Below are 27077 nucleotides of genomic sequence, written 5' to 3'. Positions count from 1 at the left end.
AGCTGTGCCTCAGCCCTCTTCACTCTCCTCTCTTCCCTGCCTCCCTTATCCACTGTATAACTTCAGCTATTTTCCACATGACCCTATAAACAATTCAACAAGCTTAATTCCCTTCTTGAACTGGGACCCAAATTTTCATTCGCCTGTTGGACTGCGCCACCTAGTGGTCACCTGGAGACCTGACTCCACTCTGCTGTTTAAAACTGAATATCTTCATTTGGTCCTCTTCCTTCACCTTCTTCTTCTTTTTTTTTTTTTTTTTTTTTTTAAGTTTAATAATGTTTTTATTTAAACAACTATAGAAAGATTATCATTTCAACATGTTCAGTTCAGTTCAGTCACTCAGTCATGTCTGACTCTTTGCAACCCCATGAACTGCAGCACAACAGGCCTCCCTGTCCATCACCAACTGCCAGAGTTTACCCAAATCTATGTCCATTGAGTCAGTGATGCCATCCAACCATCTCATCCTCTATCATCCCCTTCTCCTCCCGCCTTCAATCTTTCCCAGCATCAGGGTCTTTTCCAATGAGTCAGCTCTTCACATCAGGTGGCCAAACTTTGGAGTTTCAGCTTCAGCATCAGTCCTTCCAATGAACACGGAGGACTAATCTCCTTTAGGATGGACTGGTTGGATCTCCTTGCAGTCCAAGGGACTCTCAAGAATCTTCTCCAACACCACAGTTCAAAATCATCAATTCTTTGGCACTCAGCTTTATTTTTTGCAGTTTACTTTTTTTTTTCAATTTATTTTTTTTCTTTTTTTTCTTTCTTTCTTTCTTTATTTTTTATTAGTTGGAGGCTAATTACTTCATAACATTTCAGTGGGTTTTGTCATACATTGATATGAATCAGCCATAGAGTTACACGTATTCCCCATCCCGATCCCCCCTCCCACCTCCCTCTCCACCCAATTCCTCTGGGTCTTCCTAGTGCACCAGGCCCGAGCACTTGTCTCATGCATCCCACCTGGGCTGGTGATCTTGTGGTTGCTGTTCAGTCACTAAGTCGTGTTCAACTCTTTGCAACCCCATGGACTGCAGCACAGCAGGCTTCCCTGTCCTTCTCCCGGAGTTTGCTCAAACTCATGTCCATTGAGTCGGTGATGCCATCCAACCATCTCACCCTCTGTTGCCCCCAATCCTCCTGCCCTCAATCTTTCCCAGCACCAGGGTCTTTTCCAATAAGTATGCTCTTTGCATCAGGCAGCCAAAGTATTGGAGCTTCAGCTTCAGAATCAGTCTTTCCAATGAATATTCAGGGTTGATTTCCTTTAGGATTGATTGGTTTGATCTCCTTGCAGTCCAAGGGACTCTCAAGAGTCTTCTTCAGCACCACAGTTTGAAAGCATCAGTTCTTTGGGACTCACCTTTCTTTATGGTCCAACTCTCATATCCATACATGACTACTGGAAAAATCATAGCTTTGACTAGATGGCCCATTGTCAGTGAAGTGGTCTCCGATTTTTAATATGCTGTCTAGGTTTGTCATAACTTTTCTTTTAAGGAGCAAGCATCTTTTAATTTTGTGGCTGCAGTCACTGTTTGCAGTGATTCTGGAGCCCAAGAAAATAAAATTTGTCACTGTTTCCACTTTTCCCCCATCTATTTGCATGAAGTGATGGCACTGGATGCTACGATCTTCGTTTTTTGAATGTTGAGTTTTAAGCCAGTTTTTTCACTCTCCTCTTTCACCCTCATCAAGAAGCTCTTTAGTTCCTCTTCACTTTCTGGCATTAAAGTTGTATCATCTGCATATCTGTGGTTGTTGATATTTTTCTGGGCAATCTTGATTCCAGCTTGTGATTTATCCAGTCCTCCGTCTCTTTTCTATGTAATTCATCATCGTTCTTTAGCTCACTAAGATCAGACACCTTCAGGGGTTCTCTGGCCTCATCTGCCATCTCCACAGAAGTCACTGCTTCACCTTTCAGCATCTGTCTCCTCCCAAGTTTACAGCCTCAGGGAAGACCCTGAAGAGCTGGGAGCCTGGCTCTTAAAACAGCCTCTAAACTGGTTTTACTGTTTCTGGTGTCTGGCCAGTCCACTTCGTCTTACACTCAGCTTCCTGAATCATCTTAAAAAAAAACAAACAAAAAAAACCTGGTCCTGGCTGGTCCCTCCCAAATTAGAAAAAGCTTCCAACACTCCCCACTGTCCATATAATAAAATCCATATGCATAACCCTGTATAATGTTACAATTGGCAAACTTTTTCTATAAAGAGCCAGACAGAAAACGTTTTAAACTTCGCAAGCACAAGCTGTCTGTAGAAACTACTCAATGCTGCCCAAGAGCAGCTGTAGACCAGAGGTCAATGAATGATCATGGCTGTGTCCCAGTAAAGCTTTTCTATGGAGACTGAAATTTGAATATAATTTGTCACAAAAGCATCAAAACCTCTTTTGACATTTTTTCAGCCATTGAAGAAACAGGAAAACTGTCCTTTGTTCGTGAGCCTTATAAACATAGGCAGTGGCCCAGACGTGGCCTGCAAGGCTCTAGTTGGTAGACCCTACCCTGAACAAGTTAGATTATTAAAAGTGGTGAGGCTCCCAGCAGAGTATACAGAAACTGGCCTGGTAGGGAAGAGAAGGAAGGTTGTGAAGTCTCTTGTCTTTAAAGATCCATTTGTAGCCCAGTGCCAGGTCTGCAGGGTTTTCAGTCTGCTCCCTGACCATCTGCCCCCAAATTCTGCCTTCCAGTTAGAACACGGGGTCAAGCCTCTTGTCCAATAACCGGTGGGTGACTGTGGGATGGGACTGGGTAGGGAGAAAACCCTCCCCTCCAAGACAAGGAGACAGAGAGGGGCACTCGGGGAGCATCTCAGGCCCTTCAACAGCTTCCTCTCAGGGGCTTCCCTCCCCAGAAGAGATGAAAAAGCTGAAGGGAGGCAGTTGATAGCACAGGGTGGGCAGGGAAGGAGGGCAGCAGATGGGCCATTAGCTCCTCAGTAGAAGGACCCCGTCTGATAACCTTCCACATTCCTAGGGTCCAGAACGGGGCAGGCTCGCAGAGAACGTTCATCCAACTCATTAAAGCACTGGGTCTGGCTCTCCATGGTTGTGGGCTGGGGTGGGCAGACAACAGGAAAGAAAGGATGTCAATGGGGGCTGGGTGCCAGCAACTGAGAGGAGCCTTGAAAAGCAAAGGCACAACAGGAATGCAAGGGGCAGAGCAGATGCCTTGGTCCTCTGTCCCAGGCCAGTGACAGGACTGAGACTGAGTGTGCAAACACACCCAGCCAACGGGCCAGACATGACAGAGCCATCACGGCCATGTACCCCACTGCCTGCAGACTCTGCAGAATTCAGGCAAGCTGGATTCTGAAGTCTTGAGACACATGTTACGTTCCCAAGAGCTTCTACCGGGGCTTCCCTAGTGGTCCAGTGGCTAAGACTTTGCCTTCCAATGCAGGGGGTCTGGGTTCGATTCCTGGTTGGGGAATTAAGATCCCACATGCCTCACGGCCAAGAAACCAAAACATGAAACAGAAGCAATTTTGTAATAAATTCAATAAAGACTTTAAAGTGGTCCACACAAACAGTTTCTACTGCAAGCCTGGGGATTCTCTTTTGATTCCTCCAAAGTCACCTAGTAAAGCCCGGGAGATCTACCTTCTTGTAGTCTTCCATCAGCTGCTGCTGCTCCCCCTGCAAAGATGGTTTTAACGTAAATTCCAATGGGGCCGTAAATGCTGTCCTTGCCTCCAACAATGCTGAAGCCCAGGCCCTGGGAAAGAGGAGGAGAAGGTCAGACTGAGGTGTGTTCCATGCCATTCATAGGGGTTTCCCCGGTGACTCGGTGATAAAGGAACCCACCTGCCAATGCAGGAAACTCACATTCGATCCCTGGGTGGGGGAGATCCCCTAAGAAAGCAAATGGCAACCCACTGCAGTATACTTGCCTGGGAAATTCCATGAACAGAGATGCCTGGTGGGCTATAGTTCATGGGCTCACAAAGAGTCAGACATGATTAAACAACAACAACAACTTCCCAAGGAGATTTAGCTTGGGTCACAGGGAGCTCCTCTTGAGACTGGGAGCTCACGGGAGGCAGTGGGTGCAACTTATTTGTCAGGGTCTGGCCTCCAGAGGCAGATACTCAGGAAACATATGTTGTATAGTGAAGGCACGAATGCTGGCTGGAGGCTGGGCCTCTAGAATCAGCTCACAAGCATGCCAGGGCATGGTCAGCAGTGTGGCTCCCAGGAAGATCCCTCCAAGTGATGGCTGCCAGGTAACAGCATCACTGCTGCTGAGCAATTTCTCCTAGGCTCCTCGGAGAAGTTCATGCAACACCCAGCATCACAGAGGTGGCAGGCCTGAGAGCCATCTTCAGATCCTAAGAGAACCCAGTGAGCAGGGGTCAGACAGGAAAGCAGTGTGGACACAGTGCTGGAGTGAGCTTCTGGTGAAGGTGGTAGATGTTGCAGGACGGGGGAGACCAGTGGTGTCCAGGAGAAGCACAGTGGTAGGAAAATGAGAAAGGGGTGGATGGGCTCCTGTGTGGGCTCCCAGCTTCTTCCTGGCTCAAATAATTGCTCTAGACCCAAACTTTCACCTACCCTAGTGAGGCAGGATGGGTGCAGTGGGCAGGAACAAGATCCCGGGGTTAGAACATCTTCAGTAACTGTCATGTCAGCTGCTCACTAACCAAGTGATCGTGGCAAGTCCTGTGGGTCCCAGATTCTCAGCTCCTTGTCTACGTTGTTATTCAGGCAACAGTCGTGTTTGACTCTTTGCGACCCCATGGACTGTAGCCCGCCAGGCTTCTCTGTCCATGGGATTCTCCAGGCAAGGAGGCATGGATTGCCATTTCCTTCTCCAGGGGATTTTCCCAACCCAGGGATCAAACTCAGGTCTCCTGCATTGGCAGGTGGATTCTTGACTGCTGAACCACCAGGTAGGCCCTCTCATCTATTAGCAGAAAATAACAGGGTTTTGCGAGAATTGATGGAAGGGTCCCTGCAAATCCCCTGGTGCCATGCCTGGGTTTTGGCAGCTGGTTTTGTGGTTTGACTTTGACTCTACCTCAGGCGCTGGTGGATCCTTCCAGCTCTGCTTCTTCCTCCTCCTTGACTCAGTTCTGAAATCACTCCTACTCATGGCTGTTAATGATGAGGTCTTGGGTGTGGAGGTTGTATCAGGGAGAGAGTGGGAGGCCTGCCCTCTTTCTGAAGCCACCACTCCTGCTCTGCACTCCAGGCTGCCTATGCCAAATACCTTCCTGCTTCCCTTCAAGGCCGATTCAATCTGCCCAGTGATACAAATGCCTATGAAGTCTACTCACTGACTGTACAATCTATGCACACTGAGATAGTTGACACCATTTTTAATCATCTTTGCTAGAGAGCTGGTGTCCTTTTCCATTCTACTTTCTTTTTTATATGTACACAATTTTTATTTTTTAGGCTGTGCCATGCACACATAGGATCTTAGTTCCCCAACCAGGGATTGAACCCTCATCCCTTGCATTGGAAGCACACACTCTTAACTGCAGGACATCAGGGGAGTCCTTGCCTTCTTTTGAGCACTGCAAAAGACAATCTCAAAAACAATCTCAAAGTCAACTGTACTAAAATGCATCTGCCCAAATGCAAGCGATGATGAAGGACAGGAAAGTCTGGTGTGCTACAACCCATGGGGTCACAAAGAGTTGGACACGACTGAGCAACTGAACAACAAAAAATGCAAGAAGGTAAGAGCATTGCGATTTACGAATCAGGAAGAGGAGCTGTTTGGAGAAAATCGGGCACTGGAGAGAGTGACTCCCTTGTGACTAGAGGGACAGTCATCTCAGCTCTTCCCACTGGTGTCTCCTTGTTTGCCTCTGCTGAGCTCCCAAGAGATAGAAGTGATGGGGGGTGGAGAGGAGGACTTCAGACATGTGGAGCCTTCCTCTAGGAAGCCCATTGTGGTGAATAGCTCTTCCCTCATACTACACGCCAAAATCATGAGGTGGGTAGAAAGCTACCCCTCCATTAAGCATCTTGGTCACTTGGGCTGACCTGAAAACTCTGCAGCAGCAGCTGCGTCTGCCCCAGAAGTTCTTCGGTGCCCATGTTAGCTCCTTTCTCGGGGCAGCATGCTCTTCGGGGCATGCCCAGGAGCACTGGGGCTGTCCCACCACCTCCATGGCTTTTCTCCCTATCTTTCAGTATTTCTCAACTGTGAGGCAAAAATCAGTCTGCATATCTGAATTCGGGGAGACACAGGGACTGAATGTGTGTCCCCCCCCATCAAATCAGTACATTAGGGGGAAACTTTCAGAGGTGACTAGGCCATAAAGGTGGGGCCCTCATGAAGGGGGCAGGGGCAAGGCAGGGGGAGGAGATAAAGAAACACAGTCACTGGGTGTGAAATAAGTCGGCTACAAGGAGACATTGCACAGTCCAGGGAACAAAGTCACTATTTTACAATAACTGTGAACAGAATATAATCTTTAAAAGTTGTGAGTCACTATGTTGTATACCTGCAACATACAATATTGTACATCAACTATGTATGTGCTCAGTTGCTCAGTCATGTCCGACTCAGTGACCCAAGGACTGTAGCCTGTCAGGCTCCTCTGTCCATGGGATTCTCCAGGCAAGAACATGGGAGTGGGTTGCCATGCCCTCCTCTAGGGGATCTTCCCGACCCAGGGGTCAAACCTGGGTTTCTTGCATTGCAGGCAGATTCTTTACCATCTTAGCCACTGTAAAATCATGAAAGAAGTACTCAACATGCGTGTCAACTGCCAGCACCTTCTACTTGGACTCCCAGCCTCCAGAGCCATGAGAAATAAACATATGCTGTTTAAGCTACACAGTCTATGGTATTTTTGTTATAGCACCTGAACTATGACAACGATTTGAATTGAATCATTGGGTAAAACTGCTTTCAAAAACAGCAAACCAGGGACAAACTGGGGAACATTCATCTTCCTGTGACCTGCTTTGTGCAGAGCTAGCCTGCCTGCCCCTCCCTGAGCCCGCTCGCATGACAGCATCTGACACTCCTGTTCCAAGCCTGGATCCCCAGCACCGCTCCCCATCCCCACTGGGACATGACAGCTCCCTGGGAACACGTGTCCATCCAGAAGCCTCCCCTGGCCATGGTCTTTGCTCACCTTGGCCTGGCCCTTCATCAGCACGATGTTGGAGATGACAGATGCCTGCAGGCCCCCTGAGGGCTGCACGAGCTGAGCTGTGCTGAGCGACCGTGTTGGTCTCGACAAGCCCTGGAAAAAGGATGAGGTGGAGAGAGGATGAGTCCAAGGATGTCAGCTCACTCCCTCAGGAAGGGGAAAAGCCCACGGCGGAGAAGACCTTGATGCCTGCTCTTCTGAGTGTCCGCCGCATGGCGGCTGCAGTGTGGTGAGTGCAGGGCAGATGGTTGGGAGTCCAGTGCAAGGGTCTGTTTTGGTGGCCCCAAGAGACAGCTTTGCTGAGCCCAGACTCCCTTTTGACCAGCAGCCAGATGCTCACTAAGATTTGTTACAGGAGTGAGTCCTGAGTCACAGACCACACATCACAGACCACAGACAGTGAGTCCTATACTCAGAGTCCCCAGCAGAGGCTGGGGGGCCAATGGCCAAGAATGTCCTCAACAGAATCCAAGACACATTTACGGAGATCCTCATCTGGGCCAGGCACAGGGTGGTAGGCAGAGGGTCAGGAACCCCAAGATGTGGGACTTCCCTGGTAGGTTGGTGGTTAAGAATCTGCCTTCTGATGCCAGGGACATAGATTTGATCCCTGGTCAGGGAACTAAGATCCCACATGCTTGCAGTGCAGTCAAATAAGTATATAGAACTCTTTTAAAAAATTGTTTTTAAAAATGTGAACTCCCAAGCCTTCCTTAACTTGCCCCCACTTCCCTCGACAACCTCTTAGGGTCGGTATACAGATGAAATAAAGGGATCCACGTAAAGCCCCACTTCAGGGTCTGCACAGGTGGAGTGCTCCTTGCCCATGAGATCCTAATAACATGGAAGCAGCCATGGGCAATGGTCACAGGTGACCATTCTTCATGTGGTTCTTTGCTCCCAAGCCAGCTGCTCACTACTGTAACCCTGTGGACATCAAACCGCCAGGAAGCTTCTTCAGGAAGTCCTCCCCTCACTCCCTCTTCTTGGGGCTCCCCACCCTTCATTCTTACCACAAACTTTGCTGCGGAAAAGTCCAGTTGTTGAGAGAGAGACTTCCTGCCACTGCAGAGGGAATAAGGCTGCCTGTCTGTGGAAGCTGCTGACTTCTTGGTCGTCGGAAAATCCGTCTCTCCTGTGCAATAGGGATTCACACCTAATCCAGGAGAGGAAAGAAAGGGAGAAATCATTTGTACTCTCAGAGAGTGAAGCTCTCTGAGATAGAACATCATCCTTGCCCACAGCCAGCCCTCACGAGCTGGGGGCCAGAGTGAACTTGAAGGATAGTCACCAGGTACATGATAGGGGAGGGCAGAGGAAGAAGTAGCCAGTATTCTGGCTACCTTCGTCCATGCTGTGTGCACCACGGGATGAGGGTGGGACTGTTGCTTCCATTTCGACTCAGCTCAACTCAGTGAGGGTTGATGTGGCCTCTCCTACGTGTCAAGTAGGATGCTGGGTGCTCAGGAAACCACAATGATCTGTCAGCTCCAGTCCCTGCTGCCAGGGGTGAGGAGGGGGGCATTTCAAGAGAGAGGAGGAAAGCAGAAATGATGCCCCATACAGGCAGGGCCAGAGGAGAGATGGGGCAGAAGCCTGGATGATCTGCCTCTTACACACGCATTTGCACACAGGCACATAAACACCCTTAACACGAGTGTGTGCTCAGTCATGTCTGACTCTTTGCGACCCCATGGACTGTAGTTCACCAGGCTCCTCTGTCCAAGGGATTCTCCAGACAAGAATACTGCAGTGGGTTGCCATGCCTTCCCCAGGGATCAAACCTGGGTCTCCTGCATTGGCAGGTGGAATCTTTACCACTGCAGGACCAGGGAAGGCCACACATCCCTAACACAGGCAGGCAAAGAGTCAACCCGTGAGTCCTTGGGGATCTAAGAAAATGCATGGCAATCATCTTCTCTTCCTTTAGGGGGAAACTCAGATTTCCTTTTACCCAACCAGGAAATCTACTCTACTGCTTCCAGCTGGAAAAATCTTTAGAGATTATCTGCCATGGCTCCTCACTGTCTAAGACCAGTGCTTCCCAACTGAAATACAATGCAAGTCATATATGTAATCTGAAAATTTCTAGTAGCCACATTTTTAAAAGTAAAAGAAAAAGAAAGAGTTTAATGTTAATAATTTTTTTTTTTTTTTTTTTGGTCATGTTTCACAGCTTGAGGGATGCTAGTTCCCTGACCAGGGATCAAACCCGTGTCTCCTGCAGAGGAACTGCAGAGTCTTAACCACTGGACTTCCAAGGAAGTCCCTAATAATATATTTTATTTAGTTCAATATACCTAAACTCTGTCATTTCAACATATAAATAATCTGCAAAGTTATTAATGAGGTATTTTGCATCTTTTCTTTAGTTTTGTGCTTAGTCTTTTCAATGGACACATCATTTACCCTTCTCAGCATCTCCATTTGGATAAGCCACATTCCAAGTAAGCAGGATGTGAACACTGGCCACTGTGCTGGACGGCAGGCACCCAGAGAAGAGCGGGGCCTTCCCAGTGTCCCTCCACACAAGTGACTTTGGTGGGAAATTCCCCAAGAGAAAGAAGTGAGATTGGTGGTGGTTCAGAGGGAAGATGGTGGTGGTTCAGAGGGAAGAAGGCAGGTTGGCACAGAGCTTTGGTTTGCATTTATTCTTAGGGTAGGAAAGACTTAAATTGGTTTATAGGCTGGAGAAAGGAAGCCACTACCCAGAGTGGGCTGAGTAAATGGGACACAACGGGCTTTCCTGGGGATGTGAGATCCTTAAGGGAGGAGGAGGAAAGGGATGGAGGCCTGGGGGAGAAAGGAGGTGTTGTGGTTCACTGGCGATCCGAGTGGCTGGGGAAGCATTCCCCTGCCAGCACAGCTGCTCCCAGCATCTCTCCACACTAGGAGGTGATTCTCCGCAACGCACAGGGACCAACTGCCCCCAGAGGGGCCAGGAGAGAGAGGAAGCCGAGAGGTTCAGAAAACCACGCTCCAAAAAGAGTGGACAAAGAATCAAGGGGCAGAGTTGGGAAGTGGAGCTATAGATGGTCCTAAATCTGCCTGGGCATCATGTTTTTTAAAAATGTATAATTTTGTTTATTTATTTATTTTTGGCCGTGCTGGGTCTTTGTTGCTGCGAAGGCTTTTCTCTAGTTGCAGCAAGCAGTGGCTACTCTCTGGTTGCAGTGCCTGGGCTTCTCTTGTTGAGGAGCACAGACTGTGGGGCGCAAGGGCTCAGTAGTTGCGGCTCCCGGGTTCTAGAGCACAGGCTCAGCAGCTGTGGTGCATGGGCTTAGTTGCCCCCCCAGGCATGTGGGATCTTTCCAGACCAGGGATTGAACCTGCGTCTCCTACATTGGCAGGTGGATTGTTAACCAGTGAGCCACCAAGGAAGCCCAGGCAATGTGTTTATTGGGTGTTTTGTCATAAGTGGCTCAAATTTCAATGCCCCACCCAGACCTGCTGAATCCATGCCTGCACAGATGGGGTCTGGGGGAGTCTGTGTGTTTATCAGGCTCCCCTGGTGATGTGTCTAGCCCTTCAGTGGTCCTTTGGGGAAACTCAAAAGTCCAATCCTTACTTTATCATGAGGAAATGGATCCCAGTCTCCCATTCTCCTGCCCTCAGCAGGGCAAGGGGACTACCGTATCAAGAAGGGCAGCCGTGCATGGCTTGGGTTCAGGGAATATGGACAAGTAAACACGAGGCCAACTTGGATCAGCCCATAGGAGAGAAGTACCTAAAGCCACTTGCCGGCACCATGGGAGCAAGACAGGCCGCACCAGCTCCGCTTCTGTCTTCACTGAGCCAGGCAGAAAGAAAAAAAAACAACAACTCAGGCTTTCTGAGGTTCCTGCTCCCACTGTGAGTTCAGATCAGCAAGGACACAGGCCTAGAGTCAGGACAGAACAGTCTCTCCAAAGCACTAACTGGTGGTCTGAGCCCTCTTCTGTCCCTTCTGAAAATTACTGGATATGTTCCAACATCAAGGAAATACATCAAAATTATCACCTTGGCTGGGGTGGGAGGAGTTGAAACCAGTTAACATGTAGCCCTGAGTTCACTGAAAATGGGGTTATAAAATCCAAATGCAAAAGCCAAAACAATTTTTGACAGGGAAACTATGTGTTTTGATGGTTATATAATAACATGCTTTCAAATTGTGGTCCATTGGACAGAAGGAGATCAAACCAGTCAATCCTAAAGGGAATCAATCCTGAATATTCATTGGAAGGGCTGATGCTGAAGCTGAAGCTCCAAAACTTTGGCTACCTGATGCGAAGAAGTGAGTCATTGGAAAAGACCCTGATGCTGGGAAAGATTGAAGGCAGGAGGAGAAGAGGGTGACAGAGGATGAAATCATTGGATGGCATCACCGACTCAATGGACAAAAGTTTGAGCAAACTCCAGGAGATAGTGAAGGACAGGGAAGCCTGGTGTGCTGCAGTCCATGGGGTTGCAAAGAGTCAGACATGACTGAACAACTGAACAACAATAATAACAAGAGTTTTTATCTAAGTTTACATGGAATTATGAAATGGGGAAATAAATGGGAAAGGGTCTAGAGATAAAAAACTCCATCTCCTATAAGGCAGACGATTCGGAAATATACAGTCTCAAGTATTATTATTAATAATTGATTAAACCTGATTGATTAAACTTAATCAATGAAGAAGTGGTGATGAAAAACTAAATAAACCTTCCAATCACTGCAAAAACTAAACACAGAAAACAAATGAAAAATGACCATAAAAACAGAAAGACTCTTCGAAACCCCATGGACCATAGTCTGCCAGGCTCCTCTGTCCATGGGATTTCCCCGAAAGAACACTGGAGTGAGTTGCCATGCCCTCCTCCAGAGGATCTTCCCAACCCAAGGACTGAACTCTTATGTCTCTTGCATTGGCAGGCAGATTCTTTACCACTCGCATCACCTGGGAAACCCTAAAAAGAATATGAGTAAAAGCAAATATTAATTATAATACTAAAGTCAATGACTTAAGCCTCTCTCTTAGAAAGACTGCGAGATTTGCTTTCAAGATATAAGTGCTGATGGGCATCTAGGTTGCTTCCATGTCCTGGCTATTATAAACAGTGCTGCGATGAACATTGGGGTGCACGTGTCTCTTTCAGATCTGGATTCCTCAGTGTGTATGCCCAGAAGTGGTATTGCTGGGTCATATGGCAGTTCTATTTCCAGTTTTTTAAGAAATCTCCACACTGTTTTCCATAGTGGCTGTACTAGTTTGCATTCCCAATATCATTTACAAGAGATAAGCAAAGTAAACAAAAAGAATGAAATAAGAAGATGGGCAAAAACTACCAATGACTGATGCTGAAACCAGCCACTTAGGAAAAAGAAAAAATCTATCTAGATTCTTGTTTCGTATCAAACATCAAAAATAAAGTACAAAGAGAGTAGATTTAGAGGGAAGGCAAATCATTTAAAAACTAGAATAAAATACTATGTAGAAATAGTTTAATCAATATGGTTCTACACAAAATAATCTTCATATTATTTAACCTCTGTGGTTCTCTCCTAAATCTATAATCAAATATGATTCAAGAAACATGTGCAAGCATATATCTATAATTACCTTGTAAATCTTGATAAATTGGAGGCACTTTAAAAGTATCATAGTGTAATAATTAAATAAGTATACACGAGAAGAAGACTGGGAGAAAACATCACCAAGTATTTAATAGCTCTCTACATGTGGAAGAAACTTTTAGGATTAGACAGGAAAAATTTGATGGATTTGATTAGATCAGACGAGAACATCTTCATGTTAAAAAAGTAAAAGAGAAAGAATAAACTGAAAAAAGTATGTTCAGCAAATACGGCAGCCAAATATGAATTTAACCAAGACACTTTTTAGAAAGAACTGACTAAATGATGATCATCCAAATAGAAGAACAGGAGCACTCCAAAGAAGAGAAGTAAATAATGAAGGGGTGTTGAACTGCACCTGTGAAGAAAACTATTCTTTCCACTGAGGTTATAGGCACGTGGACCAGTGAGGGTTTGACAGAAGCAAAAAGCACATTGAGCTAGGACTTTGAGAAATTGAATGAAGGGGCCATTTACAAACGGTAGATGGGGTTTAAGAAAACAACAAAGCCCAGTGAGGTACTCTGGAGTTGGCATAAGCTGAAAGCTGTTACCAAGGCTTCCCTGTGGCTCGGTGGTAAAGAATCTGCCTGCCAAGCAGGAGATGCAGATGGTCTCTAATATTCAGATCTGGCATGGTTTTAACTTCTTCATGTTTTTCTGCATTCTTCACATTTTCCTGAATTTTGAGTTAGTGTTATCCTATTTGCAACAACCAAGAATCATGACATCTTTCAGTCCCAACTCCTATCCTGCAACAGGTGAGGTGACAGAAGCTCTGGGAGAGACCACGGACTTCCTAAGACCAAGGAGCCTGTCAGATGACAGAGCAGGAGTAAAGCCCTTGTCTTCTATCCTCAGTGTTGGCTCTTCCCAACTTGGAACTTGAGATCCACCTAGAAGAGGAGTTGACCAACACACAAATAGCTCTATCAACAAAAGCAGAGGTGCTCCAGCTGGCCAGGGCATGCACATGCAATGAAGGATGCTTCAGAAAAGCTGCGGATACCATCTTGGAGCAGTCTGGTTGGGTGAGCAGAGACCCACCCTCCCCCAAACCTCCCACATCACTGATATTCCCAATGCAATAAGCTGACTACATACAAATGAGTTCTGTTCAGACAGCACATTCATAAGCCCAATTTGTTCATAAGTCCAACAAAGTTGGTCTAGGTACCAAACTAATACAATTGGCTATATATTAATAGTAATGTACTATAATAGGTTTACAACACTTTTCACACAAATACGTACATTAAAAAAAGCCACCAAAAATAAACAAAACATTTAAAATCTTATAGTGCAGTGCCTTGAAAAGTACAGTAGGCCAGCTACATCACTACTGCTTTTACGCTTGCTTCCAGGCATGCTGGACTTGAAATTAAGATACTACTCTCCTCTATACAGTCCTATACACTAAAGGACACACAAGCACAACCATTTGTAGAGGATGCATGCACATGACAAAGTATGCCAGACACGTGAACTAACTTCCAGGACTGGACTTGGGAATACACATTTGCATCTTTGACAGTTCGCAACTTAAAGGTTAATATGTAGGAGACTTACTGCATTCAGCAATATCTAAGCCCTGCTCCTGAGGATGGTTCAATGACACTTACTGGTTGAGTTGCTGCGTGTTCTTTGATGACACGCTTTGGGAAACAGGAAGTTATTACTTTGTGAGTCCAGTTTTCCAGACTTTTCTCGAGAGGAAGTTGTAGAAGTTTCCTGCAAAACAATTTCCATTTTTTATTCAGAAAGTTAGAATAGGAAAAAAAAATGAGATCTCAACACTGACCATGGAAATACTTGTCAGATGGTCTGGTTCTTCCCCTGTATTACAGGCTCTATGAAGGCAGGAATTTAGAATTACTGCTATCCATTAACTCAATGATATAGTAATTTATTTTGTCATCCACTAACTCATAGATATAATAAGTCACTTAATAAAGAGTATGAAATGAGTACCTTTATATTATGAAGAATACAAATTACAATAATGAATAAAAATTGCATAAATTTTGAACTAACACAATAAATGTTGAATGATGGAAACTTCCCTGGTGGTCCAGTGGTTGAGAATCTACCTTTCAATTCAGGGCACGCAGGTTTGATCCCTAATCGGGGAACTAAGATCCCACATGCTACAAGGCAACTAAGCCCATGCACTGCAACTACTGAGTCTGGGGACTCTGGAGTCAGGCCTCACACCTGGAGAGAAGTCTGTGCCTCAGTGAAAGGTCCTCCAAGCTGAAACTAAGACCAGACACAGTTGGAAGTAAATAATTACATGTTGAGAGGTTACGTCAGCTATTACACGTAAGGTTCTCTGTTAGGCACTAGGAATATAGCTGTGACCAAGACAAAGGAGGACACTGATTTTGGAGAAAGGGCATTTTAGTGATGGAAGACCAACAGCAAACGAACAAAAAGTTGGAAAATAATAAGAGAGAATAACACGTGCTGTGAAGAAAAGAACTAGAGAGTGACACCAATGAGAGACCGGGAGCTACGATTTAGAGAAGATGACCAAGTAAGTTGCATTGTTCTGGCTCATCATAGGCACTTAGAAACAGTCACTGAATGAATGTATATAAAGAGATTTCTCGATATTGAACCATCCTTGCATTCTTGAGTGTATCACATTTTTCTTATACTGCTGATTTCTGCCTGTGAAGATTTCATTTAGGACTTGAAAAATCAATATTCTTAAGTTAAATTTAGTTATTATTCTGTTATTGTTTTTCTACTTTGCCATATTGATCAAATTTTACCTGCTTCTTTTTTATACTAATAATTCAGAAACTCTGTACTGAATCTAGAAGCAGTACGTACTAAACCACACACTTGAACTCATCTCTCTATCAGGCCAGTGATAAAAGAGAAAATAAATGACCCTTCCTCAGATAAGAGGAGAACTTGAAACAACTTTCACTCACTCCCCTCTCCTCACCCTGGTGTTTTAGAAACGGAGGACAGGGGGACAGAAGACTAGAGGCTGATAATGAGCATGATGGTATTAATTCTTTTACTTCTCTTTTCAGTGCTATTTTTATATTGTTTTCCTATTGCATAACTTTATTAGCCACAAAGACTGTGATTTAATTCTTGAGTTATGTTGGCTTTATTAGTCACGACCATAATCCTTAGGAGAGAAAGACAGAGAGTGTGTGTATGTTCTCTGAAAAACTATGCAGATGGAAAGCTCTCTGAATATTTGCATGTCTGAGAATGTCTTCCTGTGGTCATCACACTTGAGTGATTTGCTGAGTATAGGATTTTGGAATATTGGTTATTCTATCTAGAAACTTCAGCTGGCTCAAACCTGGGATTTAATGTCCTAGCGTAGAGTTTTGCTCAGGGTATCTGCCACCCTTTTCTGACAGGTCTATCTCATTCAAGGCCAGGCTTGGCAGTGCTGATTTTCCTGTGCCAAGTGCCTGCCGGCTTCCAGCACCTGGTGCACTTCCCAAGAGGAAGGAGGACCCACTGCTCTTCTCCCTATGCTCCACGTAGCCCATCGTCCCCTACAGCCCCTGGCACTGGAGGAGGCAGTTCAGCTGGCCTCTGTCACACTCAGTCCCCAGGCCAGTCCTTCCTCTGTGGGCAACAGCAGGCTAATGAGCCCTTCCCTCAATCCAATCTCACCTGCACCATGGCACACAGAAAGTTCTCATGGCTTCCAGAATATGGTTGGCCCCTTTCCATGGCTTCCCATTCTGACATGCATTTCTCCCTGTTGGTACTTTTTTTTTTTTTTTTTTTGGATAGAAATTTCTAAGAGGTGGGGGAGTTAATAAAGTGTACTTAGTAACCGTGTAACCATCTGGAGCCAGAAGTCTACTCACAACCTTTTTTTCTTATTAAAACTGTATCTAGTTCTGACACAAGGGGATCCTGCAAGAAATTCCACATATCAATTCCTTTTTACTTGTCCACATCAATGTCCAAAACCAGAGAACTCATCTTCCTAGACATTCATTTTCCCTTTTTCAGCAGTAGATGGCACTATATTAACTTGAACAAAATTATCTTCTCTAACAAGGGTAGCCCAGGAAATGTGTTAAAGGAGAGAGATTATATAAGAGGGGACTTATATATATTTAAAGAGATTATTGGTCTTCCTCAGTGGCTCAGATGGTAGACTCTGCACGCCCAGTGCTGGGGTCCTGGGTTCAATCCCTGGGCAGGGAACTAGATCCCACATGCCTCAACTAAGAGTTCTCATGCCACAACTAAACATCCAGCATGTGGCAACTAAGACCCAGGGCAGTCAAACAAATAAATAAGTTTAAAAAAAAATATATTTATTGTTAAATTTCTTTACTTTAATCCTCTTGACAAAGCCCCACATTCAAAACATGATTTAGAACCTGCTTGACATAAAAAGCCAATTGATAGCACAAAAATCATAGAAGTGGAGCATTTTTTTTTGGGGGGGGGGTCCGGATTACCTGATGTCACATCCAAAAATGGCTGATGTCACAACCAGAAGTATGTGCGAAGTTTCTTCAATTGTGTCCAACTCTTTGAGACCCCATGGACTGTAGCCCACCAGGCTCCTTTGTCTGTGGGATTCTCCAGGCAAAATACTGGAGTGGGTTGCCATGCCCTGCATCAGGGAATCTTCCTGACCCAGGGAATGAACCCACGTTTCGTGCGTCTCCTGCCTTGTCTGGGAGGTTCTTTACCACTGGTGCCACTGGGGCAGCCCAACCAGAAGAGGGAATCTTACAAGACTTTGGGCCCTTAAAGAAATAGAGCCAAGACAGATCAACTGTCTTGGCTTCAGGAGCAGTAATCTCACTGTGCACAGACCAGTCATGGAGTCTCTTCTGTGGGCCAAGGCTTTCTAGGCCAGTCCTTCTTCACAACTCCATGTCCTGTGGCCAAAGCTGTCTCAGACATGAGACATGTGGCCTCTGCCATGAAGCCATCATCTGAACACCTGGAGGCTTTGATAAGTTGCCTCTAATCAGGTGGCTGTCAACTCTTGGACAGTCATGAAGACTGAGGTACTTCACTTTGACACCCTCTGCTATGAACCTGCTCTCTGGATGACTGCTACAGGGAAGAACAGAAATGTACCACCGTAAACAGAAGATGAGATCCACATAGTAATTTTCTATCAGATGTGTATGTAAGAAGCTACATAGTGGGACTTCCCTGGTGGTCTAGTGGTTAAGACTTCACTTTCCAATGCAGGGGATGCAGACTTGATCCCTGGTGGGGGAGCTAAGATCCCACATGCCTCATGGCCAAAAAACAAAAAAGTAAAACACAAACAATGTTGTAACAAATTTAATGAACACTGTAAAAATGGTCCACACCAAACTTATAAAATGTGACACGAATGAACCCAACTATGAAACAGAAACAGAACCAGGGACATAAAGAATAGACTGGTGGTTACCAAGGGGGTGGGGCACAGGAGAGGGTTGGGTTGGGAGTTTGGGATTAGCAGATGCAAACTAGTATATATAGGATGGATAGACAAAGAGATCCTACGATATAGCACAGGGCACTGTATTCAATATCTTGTGATAAACTTTAATGGAAAAGATTATGAAAAAGAATGTGTATCTCTATCTATATAACTGAGTCATTTTGCTGAACAGCAATAATTAACACAACACTGTAATTCAATTATACAAAACAAATACAAGTAAAATTTAAAACAATGGTCCACATCAAAAAATTTTGTCTTGTTGTTCAATCTCTAAGGTCATGTCCAACTCTTTGTGACTGCATGTACTGCAGCACACCAGACTTCCCTGTCCTTCACTATCTCCTGGAGTTTGTTCCAGTTCATGTCCATTGAGTCAGTGATGCCATCCAACCATCTCATCCTCAGCCACCCTCTTTTCCTCCTGCCTTCAGTCTTTCTCAGCATCAGGGTCTTTTCCAATGAGTCAACTCTGCATCAGGTGGCCAGAGTATTGGAGCTTCAACTTCAGTATCAGTCTTTCCAACGAATATTCAGTGTTGAATCTTAACAAACAAAAGATCTATATGGCCCCTAAAAGCTCCAAAATAGAGGCAATGCACAAGTTCAATGGGAAGGAAAGCATGATAGCCCACTCCAGTATTCTTGCCTGGAGAATCCCATGGACAGAGGAGCCTGGCAGGCTAGAGTCCATGGAGTCACATAGAACTGGACATGACTAAAGCGACTTAGCACGCACGCAGGAGGGCACAAGTTCTAAGGACCTTATATTTCCCGGACATCAACAAGGATCCAGTGCTCACCCAGACTCTGGGATCATCTCAAGGTATATATTCACTCTTTTTAATTCATAAACCCCGAGCATAATGTTTCCCCCACCAGAAAAGCACAGTGGGCCTAGAGCAGAAAAAAGGTCATGAGATGAGCTGCATTAAGCCTCTCATGACCCTGGGCTGGTCAGTTTACTGTTTGATCTCAGTGTCCTCTTTTGTAGGCTGAAGGGGTGAACTTAACGCTTCTATAATCACTTTCAGCTCTATACTTTTTAATGTAACAGATGATTATGTTTAAAGAGTCAAATGACTATTGTCCTCTCTGAAGTGATCACATGGCAGAAGGTCACTCACGAGGAGAAAATATCTTCCCTTGGTTCTTGAGGGAAGCCTGGCTAGTCTCCAGCAAGGATGTCCTGGGTGGAGTGGTGTCTCATCAAAGGAATCTCTGTAGGAGCCCCTGTGAATGCTTGCATAGTACAGCTCCCCCGTCAGTCCACAGAACAGAACTCTTCTGTTCTTGCTCCCAAGGTGGGGCTGCTCTTGAGGTCGAGGTTTGTCACTGAGGTCATAGGTTGGCAAAGTCATTTCCAGACACATTGCTCCTTGTTCTCATCAGAGGCTGTTACCCAGAGCCACAGTTCTGTGGGTGGCATGCCCCATCATTACCTGGGTGGTAGTCTCTACAGGTATCTGTCCCCTTGGTGCCTGAGTGGGAAACAGGGTAGACTGACCAGGGAGCGCTCCTCAAGTAAGGACCAGTCATGTAACTGCTAGGACTGAACAGTCAACCTCAAGAAATGGGGAAAAAAAAACAAACACCAGAAAAACCACAATCCACATGTAGCCAAGGAATAAACCCAGAATGAAGATGCAGAATTCTGCAGCATTTTGTACTACAAGCAACATTATTCTGGAATCTAAACTCCTCCCCAAAAGTTAGAAGGCTCTATTACACTCTAAGAAGGGTTCATTTTGCATACAGACCCCCAACATTGCTGACACAGCTTGATGCTTCTGGAGTTTGGTGACTGTACTCCTCTTATATACAAGCCTTCCCATTTTCTCTTTGAACTGAGATGCTATAGCTGTCATAGTCTAAAGGAGCCACAAAATAGAATTCACTGCCCTGCTGGTCAAGACTTGTCTCCTGTGGTTGGGTTGATCACCCAGCAGTAGACTTGAACTTTAAGCCATAAAGATAAATAACTGTCCCCAGCAGATTGGTTCTGGGGTGGTCACGTCGTCATGTGGGATGCTGAGGCCACATGCATCCTGATATGGAGAGCAAGGGTGGAAACCAGAAACCTAGGAGTCCTCCAAAAGTCCTCCTTCTCCTGTGGCCCCTCCATGACCACAGCCACCAAGTCCTTATAATTCTATCTTCTCAAATTTCCCTATTCTTGCTGCTTATGTTCTAGTTCATAGTATTCCTTTTAGATTAGACTATTACAGTGGCCTGTGGGGTCTAGGAAAAGTATTCTTAAGAAAATTTTTAACAGATGGCCTGGTACAACTGGATAGCCACATGTAAATGAATGAAGTTGAGCCCCTTCCTCACACCATATTCAACAATTAACTCAAAATAAATCACAGACCTACAAGTAAGAGCTACAACTATAAAACTCTTAGAAAAAAATATAGGAGTACATATTGATGAGACTATTTCTCTAGAATCTTGGGCTAGAGAAAGACTTGATTGATATGATATCAAAAGCACAAGTGACAAAAGAAAATATAGGTAAATGGACTTTGAAATTAAAAACCATTGTGCCTTAAGAGATACCATCAAGAAAGTGAAAAGACAAACCACAGAATTGAAGAAAATTTTACAGTTGAAGAATTGAAGGACACTTTACAGTTGAAGAATATTTTACAATTCATATATATGATAAGAGGATTGCATCAAGAATATATAGAGTTTTACAATTCCATTATGGAAAGACAGATAATCCAATTTTTAAATGGACAAATAATCTGATTTTGTAGCTTCTCAAAGATATACAAGATGCCAAGAGACACAAGAAAACATAGTGAACACCATTAGCCATCAAGGAAATGTGAATCAAAACCACAATGAAATACCATTTTACACCAGCTAGGATGGTTACCATCACACTTGCTTAACATCCACTAATATATGAAGGATTTAGAAAAATTAGAACCCTCGTGCATTGCTGGTAGAAATGTACAATGATGCAGATGCTTTGGAAACAGCTTGGCAGTCCTTCAAAAAGTTAAATATAGAGCTACCAGGTGATACAACAATTCCAATCTTAGGTATATACTCAAGAGAAAGGAAAATACACATCCACACAAAAACTTGTGCACAAATGTTTAAAGTAGCTTTATACATTATAGCCTCAAAGTAGAAAAAACCCAAGCGCCCATAAACGAATGAAAAGGTGAATAAAATGTGATATATCTATACAGTGGAATATTATTTGGCGATAAAAAGGAATGAGGTACTAATATATTCTGCAAGCATAGATTCCTGAAAAAATTACTCTAAGTGCAAAAAGTCAGTGACAAAAGACCACATATTATATGATTCCATGTATAGTAAATGTCCAAAATAGGCAAATCTATAGAGACAGAAAATAGATTAGCAGAGGGTTATGGATGGAGCAGTAGTGTGGTGAGGAGGTGGGAATGAGGAATGACTGCTAATGGCTATTAGATGGTTTTAGGGGTGATGAAAACATTCTAAAATCAGATAGTGGTGGGACCTCCCTGGAAGTCCGGTGGTTAAGAATCTGCCTTGCAATGCAAGGGACATGGCTCAATCCCTGATCAGGGAACTAAGATCCCACATGCTGCAGAGCAATAAGCCTGCATACCTCAACTAGAGTCCTCTTGCTTTAACCAAAGATTCCACATGATGCAGTGAAAAGCTCTGGTGCCGCAACAAAGATCCCTTAGCGCTGCAACCAAGACCAGACACAATCTGATAAATAATGAAATCAGAGTGAAGGTTACACCACTCTGAAAATACACTAAAACCCACTGGACACCCCCACCACGTGCGTGCTCAGTCCTGTCTGACTCTTTGTGACCCCAGACTGTAACCCATCAGGCTTTTCTGTCCGTGGGATTTCCCAGTCAAGAATACTGAAGTGGGTTGCCATTTCCTTCTCCAGGGGCTCTTCCCACCCCAGGGATCGAACTTGAATCTCCCCCATCTCCTGCATTGGCAGGCAGATTCTTTCCCATTGCACTACCTGGGAAGCAAAAACCACTTAATAGTATACTTTAAGTAAGTGAACCATATAGTGTGTGAATTATATCTTATCAAAACCATTTAAAATGGGATATTCACCTATTCATTCATTGACTCACAAGTTCCCTGTCCCCAAGCTGCACTTTGATGCTTCCGCACTCAGCTGACATGATTTTACAAAAATGCAGATGGTACTCTCGCAACTTCCTAATTAAACCTATGATGATTCAAGATCAAATTCAAACTCCTTGGCATATCATTATAGGTCCTTCCTTCTCTAATGCTATCCAAACTTACTCAAGCCTCCATTTGCACCCAGTTATACTTCCTATCTGTGGGCCCTCATGTGTCCTGTCCTATCTATTTCATTACCCATCTTGACTCTTCTTTATTCTTCAAGAATCAATATAGATGTCACTATCCTTGTAGTGATGCTTCCATGCAAAATAGTTGCCCCTGAGACAATAATGGGCTTTCTTTCCCAATAAGAGTCAAGGAAGGCTTAAATGTAAAGAGGCATTGAGATGGTTGTCTACGTTTTGTTTGTTTTTTTTCAATTGGAATATAGTTGATTTATAATATTATTATGCTAATTTCTGCTTGCAGTAAAGACAATCAACCATCCATATACATATATCCCCTCTGTGTCACCACAGGGCACTGCATGCATGCTATACAGTATGTTCTCATCAGTTATCTATTTTATACCCAGTAGTGTATATATGTCAGTCTAAGTCTACAAAGTCATCCTGCTAAGACCATCCCTTCATTACTCTTCTTCTCAACTATTCTTACATATTTGTTTTTCCAAACACATCATCAAATTATATTGTGTGGTTTAAAAAATATTGTTCTTACTAATTTTGGGAGAACAACCCTAAATCTAAAAATAACTCCAGGGAATACCACTTTTCTAAAAAGTGACTATTTTTCTCCAAAAACAGAGTCTGTATTTCTAATTGTCTAATAGAAATGCCCCTCAATGGAACTTTTATCTTAATTATGTAACAATGGGATTTTTGGAAAGATGAAATAATATATGCAAAGTACCTGGTTCATTGACCAGCAAGAACCCTGAGAAACCAATTAGTTACAAGAGTGTCAATCTATCTCCCAAATATTTTTCAATTCTATTGTTTCCTTTTAATAGTCTAGAAATGTATTATAGTAAATAATATGGCAAAATACACAAAGGTGTGTGTACAAAGATCTTTATCACCATATTATTTGTGATAGAAAACATGAGGGGAAATGTTCCATGATGGGGAAGTGATTGAAGATGTTACAGCAGGTTCATCAGTGCCATTTTTCTAGATTCCATATATGAGTTAATATAAGATACCTATTTTTCTCTTTCAAATGAACATTTCAACTGAACATTTGTGCACTTACTTCATTCTGTATGACAAGCTATAGGTTCATCCACTTCCCTAGAACTGATTCAAATTCATTATTTTTTATGGCTGAGTAATATTCCATTGCCTGGAGAATCTCACGGACAGAAGAGCCTGGAGGGCTGCACTCCATGGGGTCACAAAGAGTCGGGCACACCTGGGTGACTAACACTTACTTACTTACTAATATTCCATTGCATATATATACCACATCTTCTTTATCCATTCATCTGTCAATGGACATCTAGGTTGCTTTCAAATGGAGACATGGATGTACAGAATGGATTTGTGGAAACAGTCAGGGAGGGAGAGAGGGGGATGAATGGAGAAAGTAGCATCAACATATATACACTATCATGTGTAAATGGCTAGATGGTGAGAAGTTGCCGTATAACACAGGGAACCCAGTCTGGCGCACTATGATGACTTAGAGGAATAGGATGGTTATGGGGGAGGGAAGGGAGGCTCAATAGGGAGGGAATATATGTATAATTATGGCTGATCCATGTTGTTGTATGACAGAAACCAACACAATATTGTAAAAATTTTTTTAAATAAAGGTAAATAAAAAGGTGTTAACAGGAGGTTTCTGTTTCTGGAAGTAGGATGGATTTGTTACTTTGATCCCTCGCTTACAACAAATAAAAGTGTTGGATGTAAATGTAAAGGTATCAATGAAATAGCAAATGAGTAAGAAATTCTTGAAGGTTAAAAAGTAAATAAATTCTGCACCAAAACTTTCCCAAGAAGTAAGCAGATCCCTGAAGCTGGCTGTTGCCCTGAATCATTTTATGAACTGACTGAATGTAAACTTCATCTTCTATAGCTTTATGGGTATTGGGAGCAGACAGGAAGTCCTAGCTCCTTCTTTCAAGATGAGAAGTTTAATAGGATTCTCCTCTTACATAGAGGGAGCCCCAAAGGATTTTAACCTCATTTTAAATGTGAACTGGAAGTAAATCCATCCCACCCTCAGGAACTGCATGAAAATTGTCAGTCTGGAAATGGCCCTAAATGGAAGGGGGGAAAGCCTTTCCGATTTGCTGGGGAATAATAATTACCAGATGGCCCTCACAAGAGTTGGCAACCCTAATTCATACCACATGGATGTCTTTAAAAACCTCTAGATGAGAATTTAGTTTAAAATGGTTCCAGGCTAGTAGTGTCCCAACCACCTGGTGGAAGCAAATTCTAATCTTCTCTGGGGAAACGAACCAGCTTTGACTTAAGTCACTGAGAGTCCAGCAGAAAAAGTGACAGGTCTTATGAGATTTCGGAGAAAAAAGTAAAAATAAAATTTTTTTTAACGTAAAATACATGTTGGAATGAGGCACCATGAGACAGGACCAGAAGTAGCAACACACATCAAAATCAGACCTGCAAAGACTTCAAATGGTGGGAATATCAGATGCAGAATTAAAAACAAATATATGTAATATTTTGAAGAAATAAAAGAAGTGACTGAAAATTTTGAGAAACTATGAAAATTTGAGCAGATCTGAAAAAGAACTAAGATAGTTAAAAATAAAATTAATAATATTAAGAAATAAGTAAACAATTTAAACAGTAGGTTGGATGACACTGATGGGAAGATCAAAGAAATGAAATATGGATCAGAAAAATCACTACCCAGATGGCATCAAAAAGAGGTGAAAAATATGAAAAAGAGATTAAGAAATATTAAGACAGAGTGAGAAAGCATAACATCTAATCCAAGTTCCAGAAAGAGGGAATAGAAATCACTGGAAGAGATACACTGCATGTGATAATGTCTGAAATTTCCAGTCCTGATGAAAGATATCAACCCACAGATCAATGAAACCCAATGAATCTCAAATAAGATGAAAAATGAGAAATGCATACTTAGTTCCTAGTGAAACTACTGAACATCAAAATATATTAAAGATTTCTCTGGAGAGAAAAGACAATCTTTGAGCAAGCAACAATTAAACTTAAAACTCACAGTTCAACTGCAATTATCTATGTCCAATGACAGTGAAATAATTAATTCACTGTGTCAAGAGAAAATAACCATCAACATAAAATTGTACACCAACTAAAATACCTTTAAAGAATCATTAAAGTAAAGGTCTTCTCATATAGAAAATCTGAGGAAATTTGCCACCAGCGTATTCTCACTAAAGAAAATCCCCCCAAAAAATGTTTTAGGGGGAGGCAAAGTGATCCCAGATTGAAAGCCTGTAGTACAAAGAATGGTGATAATAGGAAAGAGTAAATATTTGGGTAAATCTAAACAAAAATATGACTTTGAAATAATAATACCTGTGGCTTTATAAATTAAAATAGAGCAAATCACCTGAAAACAATATAAGCCAGGAAAGAGTGCTTTTGGAATGAAAATGTTCAATGACTTTTGTATTGTTCAGAAAGGAGGGCAATTAGCCAATAAGAGGAAATATAAAACATAAAGATCAGAAAAGAGGAAAAAACCATCCTCATTTGTAAATGGCATGATTGTCTATGCTGAAAATCCCTAGTCATCTACAAAAATAATTCCTAGAAATATGAGTTCAGCACTTCATAGGATACAAAATAAACATACAAAAATCAATAGCATTTCTATCTACTAGCAATGAATATGTGGACACCAAAATTAAAATGTGTATCCATTGCAATAATTCAAAAATAAATACTTTAGGTATAAATGCAACAAAATATGTATGGGACTTGTATGCGGCAAACCTCAAAATACTAATGAAATAAGTCAAAGTGAAAAAGTGAAAGTGTTAGTCACTCAGTCATGTTCAACTCTTTGCAACCCCATGGATTGGGGCCCACCAGGCTTCTCTATCCATAGGATTTCCCAGGCAAGAATACAGAAGTGGGTTGCCATTTCCTTCTCCAGGGGATCTTCTCAACTCAGGGATCGAACCCATGACTCCTGCCTCATCTCCTGCATTGTAGGCAGATTCTCTATCAGTGAGCTACTCTACTCAAGGCACTGTGAGGGCCTAAATGGGAAGGAATCCAAAAGAGAATAAATATATGTATACACATAACTGATTCACTTTTCTGTACAGCAGGAAACTAACACAGCATTGTAAAGCAACTATACTCCAATAAAATATTTTTTTAAAAAGTAGAACTGAGATTTCCAGTTCTAAAACACAAAAGGGTCAACTCACTTTCCTCCTCCCTTAGAAATACAACTAAATGCCCTGAAAACTATGCAACAGACAATAAAAAGATTCTGAATGCCAGCAAGAAGAAGCTAACTGGCAAGAGACCCCGGGACTTACTGAATGATAATATCATGAATTCTTTGTGCCATCTTATTAAGTACTATATACCCAGTGGAGAAGATTATTCCAGTATTCTTGCCTGGAGAAACCTATGGACAGAGGAGCCTGGTGGGCTGCAGTCCCTGGAGTTGCAAAGAGGCAGACATGACTGAGTGACTGAACAACAATTATACGCCCAGACCAAGTGCTGGAGACCTGCAACCCAGAATGGCCAGTAGGCAGACAAGAAACAAGGAAACAAACAACAGT

The 27077-nt window shown here is 43.3% G+C and overlaps 1 protein-coding gene across 4 annotated transcripts in view; it reads right to left on the bottom strand.

The window, feature by feature from the left end:
- Positions 1-27077, bottom strand: part of IL16 (interleukin 16) — a 170308-nt gene that overhangs the window by 101872 nt on the left and 41359 nt on the right. For all 4 annotated transcript variants that reach the window (XR_010659102.1, XM_065906139.1, XM_065906140.1 and 1 more), the window contains 4 exons: positions 14352-14460; positions 8144-8286; positions 7113-7223; positions 3616-3730 (listed from right to left, as the gene is read on the bottom strand). Coding sequence is in view for 3 of the 4 variants with exons in the window: in XM_065906139.1 (XP_065762211.1) it covers positions 3616-3730; positions 7113-7223; positions 8144-8286; positions 14352-14460 (478 nt within the window). In the remaining variant the exon portion in view is untranslated. The remainder of the gene's footprint in view (positions 1-3615; positions 3731-7112; positions 7224-8143; positions 8287-14351; positions 14461-27077) is intronic.

The sequence above is a fragment of the Muntiacus reevesi genome, chromosome 15 (genome assembly GCF_963930625.1).
Source record: "Muntiacus reevesi chromosome 15, mMunRee1.1, whole genome shotgun sequence".
NCBI classification, from domain to species: Eukaryota; Metazoa; Chordata; class Mammalia; order Artiodactyla; family Cervidae; genus Muntiacus; species Muntiacus reevesi.
Note: the sequence above shows the minus strand (reverse complement) of the source record. Positions and strands in the feature narration are given on the sequence as shown.